At 53.5% G+C, this 10,533-nt stretch overlaps 1 protein-coding gene across 1 annotated transcript; it reads left to right on the top strand.

Annotated features, from left to right (window-relative positions):
* Positions 1–784: 784 nt before the first annotated feature.
* Positions 785–7,749, top strand: LAIR1 (leukocyte associated immunoglobulin like receptor 1; the record flags this gene model as incomplete). Its single annotated transcript, XM_082677282.1, has 9 exons — positions 785–818; positions 1,255–1,290; positions 3,211–3,507; positions 5,289–5,358; positions 6,055–6,165; positions 6,261–6,278; positions 6,387–6,424; positions 6,628–6,680; positions 7,226–7,749. 9 exons carry the CDS (start codon positions 785–787, stop codon positions 7,370–7,372), a joined length of 804 nt encoding a protein of 267 aa, XP_082533408.1. The 3' UTR covers positions 7,373–7,749.
* Between the last annotated feature and the right edge of the window lie 2,784 nt (positions 7,750–10,533).

Below are 10,533 nucleotides of genomic sequence, written 5' to 3'. Positions count from 1 at the left end.
AGCTCTTGCCTGGCCTCAGGGGCAGTGGACATGAGATTCCCTGATGGGGCTCCTGTCTTACTGGGCTCCGTGTGCACAAACGCCCTCCCCATCCCTGGTCCTGCTCTTTATTTCAGCACCCAGCTGGGTGCCCCACCTGATCCCAAGCCCAGGGCCAGCTCCCAAGGTCTGTCTCCTGATCACCCAATCCCTTTAGGATTTTGCTTGTGCTGATGGACCAGCCTCCCTTTCCCTGGTTCCCATGCCACTTTGGGAAGATAGGCAGAGAACCCATGTGAGTGAGATATTTTTAATGAGCTCAATACCTTGCTGGGAATGTAACATATATTGTAATATTAAATACCTGGAGGGGGATTTGGGGCTTCCCATTTTAAACACAAGGAAATGTTGGCATAAAGTGGTGTAACTCTTTGCCCAAGAACAGACGGCTATTGTGTGGAGCTGGGACCAACAGTCAAGTCAGTTTGCTGCACAAATCCGTGTTCTGCTTGCCCCACAGAGTGAGAATGAGGCTCCCACCTCAAGGGGTGCCTCCAGAGACGAGTTCAGCCTCATCAGTGCACAGGGGGAACAAACAACTTTTGGAAGCCAGGCCCCACCTCTGTCTCGTTAGTGGGAAGCGTGGATGGGAGGGGAGAGAGAGCTCTTCCCCTTTGTGTGAGGCCGTTGATGTAGAAACCCCAGACAGGGGCCCTAGCCACCACATCCTCTTCTCTCGTGTCACCTGCAGGCTCTCTCCTTCACTCACAAACTCCAGGACGGTGCCGGGGGCAGGGGCTGGGCCATGTCCCCCCGTCCCACCACCCTCCTGGGCCTGGGTGAGTCCTGGAATGGAGGGGTAGGAATCCAGGGGCAGAGGGGCTCTGCTTCCCAGCTCCGTCCCGACTCCAGCCCAGAAGACGCTGGGGCCCTAGCGGGGCAAAGTGGTCCCCCTCAGCTCTGGCCAAGACCTAAGTCTTACCACGGAAGGTTCAGTGCTGGAAATGGTGCCTGGGTATGGGGTTGAGTTCAGACTGAGAAGGGCTGGGGGGCAGGGAGGAACACCTGCTTGGAAGAGGGGTTGGGGGTTTGTCCTGAGACGATTTCAGAGCAAGGAGAGGGCTCGTACTCAGAGGCAATGTTGACCGGGGTGTCGGGGAAGTATGGGACGATGACCACCCCCTACCCCGCTGGCTCCTCAAGGCCCCCGCTTGACTGCGGCCCCATGAGGAAACCGTACAGTGGGCGTCTTTCTCACTACAACTTCTCTTCCAGTGCTCTGTCTGGGTCACACGATGCACACACAGGCGGGTGAGTCTTCTCCCCAATCCCCTCTGCACCCCGCAGGCAGATGTAGGTGAGAGTGGAGCTGATCCTGGGGGCCCTGACATACACCTCGAATTGCAAACAACCTCCAATGTATAACCCTCGCTCAGGTCTCTCCCGCGTTCTCCCCCTCTGCTCTTGATGGCCCCCAGGGACGATTCAGAGCATACAGACCAGGCTGCACCCACGAGCTCTCCCCGCACAAGCCCAGATCTCCCGCGGCAGCCCCTGGGCAGAGAACATGACCTCGCCAAGGGCAGACTCAGAATCCTCCTCAATCCCACCGTCTCCATCCTCTCGTACGGACTGTAGCACACAGTGATGTGGTTTTAAATGATCATTTAAAAGTTTTACTTAAAAACTTTAAATATCTATATAGTATATAATTTATCTTCAGGACCGTAATCTTCCTTCAAGTCCTCTCACAGTTTACCTTCAGACAGACTGAGACCCACGCATCTCTCTTTGGCCTGGATCTGTCTGTCCCCATGCTGTCTGGCCCACTTATCTCAGTTACCTTGGTTTTCTTTCCCTTTCTAAATGCCATCTTCCCACTCAGCTCCAGACTCCGCACCACCCTGAATACCCGGTGTCCCCTGTCCCTCGGCCTGGGGAATTCATCCCTGACCTCAGATCTTGGCTCAGATATCTCTTCCCTTGGACCTCCCAGAGGACGGCAGCTCTGCCTCCTGTCTGCCCCCGAGATTCCCACACTCACCCCGAGGGCATGTACCACCGTTTGTACCCGTGGATTTGCACAATTATTTGTCAATGGCTATCCTCTCTCTAGACTTTCAGCCCCAAGAGGGCAGGCATCCTGGGTGTTTCTCATATTTGTGGAACCAGTGGTACATGGAGGCATCAGTAAACAGATAGATGAGAGCTAAGGTGTGGTCAAAAGAAAGAAAGAGTGAATGAGTGACCTCTGCCAGCCCCCTGCCTCTATGGGATTTTGCTGAATGTGAGGCCAGCTTCCTGTTTCAGGGCTACAAACCCGCTCTTCCCCCTGCCCCCAGCCCAGTTGAGACATTTGGGGTTTCCAGAGCCTCCGTAACAAGGAAATGGAAATAAGCTGAGATGAAGGTAAAAATACAGAGAAAACCCAGGGATGAAAGCACAGAAGACTCGCATTGGACACAGAGATCCTCGCCTGCTGAGGAATGTGGGATCAGATCTGTGCTCCAGCTCCTACACACACACACACACACACACACACACACACACACACACACACACACACACACACACACACACAGCCGCGCTGCAGACTGCGTCCCTCACCCCACACAATCCCACCTGGGACTGGCAGCTGCCCTTCAGACCAGCCCAGATCATTCCTACCGACTGAGACCCCTGCTCTCCTTGTCCCAGGAATGACCCGGTCATTCCCGTCCTGTGCCACCCTCCCAGCTGTCTCTGTTCCCCTAGAGTGGCCGTGGGCAGGGAGGGAGCCGCCCCCTGCAGCAGACATGCCCGGGGGCCCAGCCTGCTCTGACACCTCCCACGTCACCCTGAGCAAGACGTGACCAAGCCTCAGGGTCCTTAAGTCAAGTGGGGAAAATCACTCCGCAGTGATGGGAATTTATATGCTCATAGAATGGACCTGGGGGGTCTTTTGGGGGAGGATGATGGAAATGGTCTAAAATTGGATTGTGGGACTTCCCTGGTGGTCCAGTGGTCAAGACTGAATGCTTCCAATGCAGGGGGTGTGGGTTTGATCCCTGGTTGGGGAACGAACATCCCACATGCAGTGCAGCCAAAAAAAATTGTATTGTGGTGACGGTTGCACAACTTTGCAAGTTAAAAAAAAAAAAAGTACCGAATTGAGCAACACAAATGGGTGAATTATGTGACGTGACGATTTTCACTTAATGGATGCTGAGACTCTGCTCTTACCCATCCCAGGGACCCTGCCCAGTCGCTCCACCAGGGCTGAGCCCGACTCTGTAAGCCCCCAGGGGTGGCCTGTGACCATTGTGTGCAGGGGCCCTGCTGGGGCTGAGGAATTCCGTCTGGAGAGGAAGGACAATAGGAGTGACTTCAAGGATGAGAAAACTGTGTTTCAAATTGGTCCATACCAGACAGAGGCCAGATTCTGCATCACCGCTGTGAGTAGAGACGCTGCCCAGCATTATCAGTGCCTCTATCGAAAAGGTGATCACTGGTCTGAGCCCAGTGAGCCCCTGGACCTGCCGGTGACAGGTGAGGAGGTCTCTGCTCTGCCCTCAGGTTTGCCCCAGGTCCCTGGACCCTGTCCCCAGCTGTGTCCTCTGTCCACAGGCTCCCCTGCCCCCTCCTGACCCCCAAACCCTCTGGTTCCCTCTTCCCTCTGCACACACATCTCTCTGCCTTCACACCTGGCTCAGGTCCCTGGAGCCTGGTCTCACCTGGACACCACGGTGACCTGGGCACTCAGCCCCAGCATCAGGGTGGGCACAGAGCTATCCCTGCTGGGCTGGCGGGGGGTGCGCTTCCAGAGATGGGGTGAGGACAGACCCCTTCAAGGGAACCTGTGTCTTTTCCCTCAGATGGTGTCGACTGTCCTTTCCACTGGGTGAGAATCTGTGGGCCCTAGGCCATGTGTCCCCTGTGGTGTGGCCCACCCTCCATTGGGCACATCACATGGTCCTAGACCCCTGACCAGGCCTGGATGGTGCTTTGGGGGACCTCTGGGATGAGGCCGTCCCTGTCCCTGTGTGCAGTCAGCCCCCAGGATGTCCTGGAGTCAGCGCCCACTGGGGACACTTTGACCCCCTCCACACCCTCCTGGGGCACTGACCCCGCCGTGCTGCTTTGGGGACACAGGAGTTCACGTACAGAGGACACCCGCTTAAATATGCTCCCAAATGGGACAACCTGGAGAAGGGCTAATCTTATTAATACCGAGGAAACATTTTCTTCTCACCTCGTGTGCACCAGACAGCCTCCTGCCGTGGGACTGATGCACATGGTGAATGAGGAGAAAGGGTCCCTCGCTTCCCAGACTTTAGCGGGAGAATTCATTAGAATGAATGATAGGGGTGCATATAAGTACACATGGGCGTATGAAAACATAAACATATACGTTACAACGTAAAATTCCAGATCTATAATTTAAGGAAACTAGGATAGTTACACTATTAAATACATAAGTAATACAACATAATATACATTACTATATTGTTACATGAGTGATGTGTGCTATATATTATGTTATCATGTATCATGTATTACTATCATCTGTATATGTAATATTAAAATGTGTACCATAATATATATTAAATATGTATAATTGATATCATTTTTATGTATAGAATAATTATGTATAATTTAAATTATTCATATAAATTAAATTATACATATGTAAGTTAAAAACACATAATTTAAAATATAATATATATTAATATATATAATATATTTATATTATATTATATATATTATATATATTAAAATATATTTATATTTACTATTTAGGCATTAAGCATATTTATATAATATGTAATATACATTATAGATGCAAACATATTGCTATATATTATTTGTACGGGTATAACATATATGCTATTCTAAATCGTAGTAAATGTCAGCAGGGGAAGCTCAGGCAGCAATGGCGTTAAAACGCAGGATGGGGTCGTGGATCCTGGACCAAGGACAGTGTTGAGGAAAGGATGCTCCAAGAAATGAAACTTTCTATTGTAAAGGACGTTGAGGACTCAACCTCTGGAGCAGTGGGAGGGAGGGGGCGCTGACCAGAAGAGGGGATGAAGCGCTCCAACCTTGTGGGTGTACCAGCCCCCGAGACCTCAGTTGGACCGCCTGTAAAATGAGCCATGCTGAGCACGGCACTTAGATGTAAAGGAGGTTATGGACAAAAGGCGCATGCGTGGAGTGCAGCTCGTGGCGGGTGCTGCGTTCTCTCACCTGCTAAAGGCTGGGCTTCAGGCAGCTCGAGGACATCGGGTCTTGGCTTCTTGACTCACAGAAGAGCATTTCCGCCCCATCAGGGATTGCTGCGAAAAACAGAAGAGATCAGACATGGGGATTCTTGTGTTTGGCGTGGGAACCCAGAAGGAGGTGAGCAGGCAGAGGTTCCTGCTCTCGATTCCTGCTGGGTTTCCGTCTCTGTAAAGGTTGCACAAAGCGCGGAGAGCAGCGCCGTCCCACGCAGCCTCCTGCAGGAAGGAGATGCTGTGTATCTGCGTCATCCCGGGAGGGTGTCATTAGCCAGGGGTAGTGCAGTGGCTAGTGCAGCTGGCGATCTGACTTTTAGTTAACCTAAATTTCAGTGAAAATTGTCCCGCGTGACTACCGTGGTGGTAACCATCCTCACAGCAAGGTCCATGGGGCTGTTCTAGGGGGAGCAGGTCGGGGTCCGGGGAGGAGACCCCTTGGAGGTGGGGATGGGGGACTCAGAGGCTTCTCTGTCCAGATCAGGCCTCTGACCCAGACCCTCCTCACTCCTCGGAGACACAGACGCATCCGCAGGACAATGACCGTCCTGATGGGCGAGGGGGACGCAGAAGCACGAGCCCGGTGCGTGTTCTTTGGGGAAAGGGGGAAAGAAGGGGCTTTGGTGCCGGTCATATCCCAGCTTGACCAGTGCCCTGCAGACAGAGGACTCCAGCGCTCAGATCCGGTTTTGTAAAGTGGAGATCATGTCACAGGACTATTGGGCATGAGAGATTTATGTGTAAGTGGGGACATGACAAGCGCCCAGCGCATGGTGGGCATGCCGCCGGTAATCGGATTCCACCCTCCCACCTCCCGCAGGCCTGCCGACAGAGCATCTTTATATTCTCATTGGGGTCCCTGTGGCCTTTCTCCTTTGTCTCCTTCTCCTGGGCCTTTTCCTCCTCCATCGTCGGCACGAGAGAAAACGGGGTAGGTCTTGGGGACAGGGTGGGGTGACCCAGGCGGGCTGTTTGGGGTGCTGGGAAGAAGGCTTCTCTTCTGAATTCACACCCGACTGTCCCCAGGGCCCCCAAGAAGCAAAGGTGAGGAGCAGAGGCCCCAGGAGAGGTGAGGCTCCTGGGAGTGACCCCCGGGCCCCCAACCCCCTGCCCCCAGGCAGCCCCAAGGGCTCACGTGTTCTCTCCCCTCAGGCTCAGCCCCGCTGTTGACGTTGCAGATGAGACACCAGGTAAAGACAAGGATGGGGGACAGGTCTGGGAGCGGGGAAGTGGGGATTCAGTGCCATCAGGAAGCAATGTGGTAGGAGGTGTTCGGGAGCATTCTAGAATGTTCCAGATGGGGTGGGAGACCAAATATGAAGCTATGAGGTCAGACGTATTTGCCCCCTAAGGTCCACCCCAGAGAACTGACCCCTTGTCCTCTCCCTGCCAGATCTGGCCACTGTCGACAGACTTCCTGAGAAGAGTGGGGAAGTGGACACCTCAGTAAGTGCTTGCATTAGTCACCTCCTGCTGGGTACCAAAGCCCCTGAAATTAGCAGCTTAACAAAATCATCTCAGTTTCCTGGGCCAGGAATTAGGAATCGGATCAGCTGGGCGGTGGTGGCTCATGGTCTGTCCTGATGTCGCTGTCAAGATGCCAACCAGGGCTGCATTCATCGGAGGCTCAACTGAGGCTGGAAGATCCACTTCCACGATGGCTCAGTCCCCTGGCTGTGGGGAGGAGCCCCATTTCCCCACCACACGGGCTCCTCCATGGCGGCCGGCCTCCCCCAGCAGGAGGGACCCCAAAGAGGGAGGAACAGAAGGCACACTGTCCTCTGTGGCCTCCCCTACAGGTGGCCCTCACTCTGCCACATTCTATTGGTCACACAGACCAACCCTGCTTCTCTGCGGGAGGGGACTACACAACGGCGACTCAGGAGGTGGGATGTGCGGGGGCACCTGGCATCTGGCGACCAAAGTCTTCCCCTCCCACAGCCCCTCCCTCACCTCAGCCACCCATACTCACCCTGAGTCTCTCTCCTCAGGCCTCTGCTGCAGGAGGCCCCCAGGAGGTGATATATGCCCAGCTGGACCACCCGGCCTTCACACAGAGGGTGGCCAGAGCTGTGTCCCCACTGTCCACAGAGCCCACAGCCAAGTCCAGCATGTATGCAGTCCTTGCCAGAAACTGACCCCAGGCCCACCTGGCCTCTGCACTAAAGACACAGGAGGGCACTCTTGCAAAAGCCTGCAGTGGACATTTGGAGGGTTTCCCTGTGGAATCGGCCCTTCCTGAAGTCATCCGGTCAATTCTCCTGCTGGCAAGAGCTGGAGTCCTGAGACCCTCCAATCAACTTCTAGGAGATTCATTCACCATGTGGCCCCTCCCACAATCAACTAGCTCCTTGGAGAGGACGTGTAGTACTTGTTTCAGAGACCCAGCTGTGGCCCCTTGGCTGTTTCCAGAGAACCAGCTATAGTGCTTGGCTGTTTCCAGAGACCCAGCTGCAGTCTCTTGGCTGTTTCTAGAGACCCAGCTATGGTCCTACAGTCGCCCAGCTGATTCCAGATATGTCCTGTGAATCCTCCCCTGCCCCCAGAGACCTGTTTTGTTTTCTCAGCCGACTGTACGAACCTTCCTAGAGTTCAGTTGTTGATCTTGAATCTGGGCTACACTTATGCGGCTCATTGCTGATACCCTGTTTTCTGGATCATGCTTCACGTTTTTCATCAATAAATGTCCTCACAGGCCCGACTGCGTCAGCCCTGCGTGTGGCGCCGGGGTACACAGGTTCTAGGTCCCAGTCTCTGCCTCCACAGTCACTCAAGACTTAGTGAGGGAAACGACAAAAAGGGCATCCTTGTTTTCCGATTCAAGAGTGTCTCAGGGATGAGAGAGGGAGATGTCTGAGGGGACTTCTGTCTGGGTGAAGGCGCAGGCCTGCCCCACCTGATACAGCTGCCATCCCCCCCGCCATGTGCACGCCCACGAATGCACCCATGTACTGTACAAACGCATATACTTATGCACACACCCACATGCACGGACACGTGTGGAGCGGGCGAGGGAGTTGATGAGACCACGACTGCACACGGAGGGTCCCTCAGGCTTTAGGTCCACCCAGAGGAACATGCAGGTCCCCATTTCGCACCCCTACTCCAGTTCATCCCCACTGGACGCCATGCATTCTCCAAACACAAGAGGACCCATCAGCTGTAGGACACTGTCCTTGATCTGACCTTCACCCCGTCACCTGGCTAATGCCCTTCAGGTTTGGGAATGGAGGCTGTTCATCCCAACAAGCTTGCAGTTGCTGCTGTAACGAACCCCTCACATAGGGGCACCAAACAACACAACTTATTATCCTACAGTTCAGGAGCTCAGAGGCTAACATGTTAAACTGGGCTAAAATCAGGGGTCAGCAGGGCTGCGCTCCTTCTGAAGCCTCCAGGGCAGAGCCCATTCCTTTACCTTTAGCAGCGTCTGGGGGCCGTCTGCATTCCTTGGCTCGGGGCCCCTTCCTCTGCCTTCAAGGAGAACTGTAGCCTCTGCAAATCCTCCCTCTGACTAGGACCCCTGCTTCTGTGGTCGCACCTCCTTCCCTCTCTCTCACCTGCCTCCTCCCTCTTACAAGGACCCTGGTGATTACATTGGGTCCACCTGGAACATACAAGCTCATTCCCCCCCCTTGAGATCCTTAACTCAATCACACCTGCAAAGACCCTTTTTGCACCTAAGGTAACACAGCAGTTGGCTCCAGGGCGTCGGATGCGGACATCTTTGGGGCTGTTATTCTGTCTACCTGAGCGGGTGTCGGGCCTCAGCACCACCTCCGCTTGTGGGCTCCTCTGGGCTTGAATGCCTCACTCTGAATTCTAAGTACCTCCTTGCAGGAATGTTTCCTTCTTCCACTAGCTTGTGAAATGATCAATGTTTGAGAGTCTATTTCTTGTATCCCTAGAACCTCTACGTAAGAGGAGGTCGGGGAGGAAGCAGTGGAGACTGGAAACGCACCCCACAACCCGTTAACCCCCCCACCCCCACCCGGTGCTCAAAGTGACAGGAGGTTCCTGTGTGACAGGTGGTCCCCGTGTGACAGGACTGTGGCTGCTCACCAGCACCGTGTCCTCCCTTCCTGGGCTCCCAGCGAGATGATCTCCCCAGCCTCCCTGCAGTTATGTGTGTCCTGGGATGAAGTTCACAGTGGCATGTGAGCTGGATGGACGGAGCTTCTTCCAAGCCTGGCCCGTGAACCTCCCACACAAGATCCTCACGGCTCTTCCCTTCTGCTGATGGGTATGGATGCCCTGGGTGACCTTGGACCCACACGCTGAGTGTGGCACCTGGTTCCCAGGATGACCCCATAGAGTAGAGCCTGCTGTACCCCTTGTATTAGTCATATTTCAGGTTTCTCTAAAGTTGATGCTTTAACATGGGTCATACATGCATATGCTAGTGTGAAAATTAATAAAGGGAAACCTAATTTAAAACGGAGTTGGGAAGCCCTAAAGGGGAGCTCTCTCACCCCTACCCTCTGCTGCAGCTTACTTTACATTCCTGGGCAGGAAGAAACTTGATTTTCAGAAGAAGGATGATTTTCTCCTCGCCCAGCAATAGCCCAGCCAATGAAAAGAGCAACAGGCTAGCCAATGAGAAACAGTCACAACTTAGCCAATGAGAAACAGCACCAGCTCAGCTAATGAGAAACAGCAACAACTCAGCCAATGAGAAAACAGCAAAGCCCAGCCAATGAGAAACAGTCACAACCTAGCCAAGGAGAAACAGCACCAGCTCAGCTAATAAGAAACAGCAACAACTCAGCCAATGAGAAAACAGCAAAGCCCAGACAATGAGAAACAGTCACAACCTAGCCAAGGAGAAACAGCAAAGCCCAGCCAATGAGAAACCACCACCAGCCTGACCTCCTGGTTTTCTCCAAGGGACTTTCAGTCAAAGCAGCCCCTTCCAGCTTCCTCCTTTTTCTCTGTAAAGTAACATTCCTCTTCCTTGTTCTCTGGACTTGACTGTGGTTTGCCATAGTTTGAATGTCCTGAATCGCAATTCCTCTGCCATTCCTAAATAAACTCATTTTGCCCGTAAAATAACGACATTTAATTTTAAGGTCGACACTGGACACACCTTTTCCTAGATGACCCAATAATATGCCTGAGTCACTTGCATTGTCCCCCCGCCTTCTCCCTCACTGCCCCCCACCCTGCCCCAGCTCCTGAGCAACAGTCCTCTTCCTGGGGTGCACTTATCAAATACAAACCAGTCAACCCAGAGTCCACACCGCACCCCCTCCTTTATGGGGGTCCACAGTCTGGGCCACGACCCACCTGCCCTTGTCAC

The sequence above is a fragment of the Grampus griseus genome (assembly GCF_964374135.1).
Source record: "Grampus griseus genome assembly, chromosome: 19".
Taxonomy (NCBI): Eukaryota; Metazoa; Chordata; class Mammalia; order Artiodactyla; family Delphinidae; genus Grampus; species Grampus griseus.
Note: the sequence above shows the minus strand (reverse complement) of the source record. Positions and strands in the feature narration are given on the sequence as shown.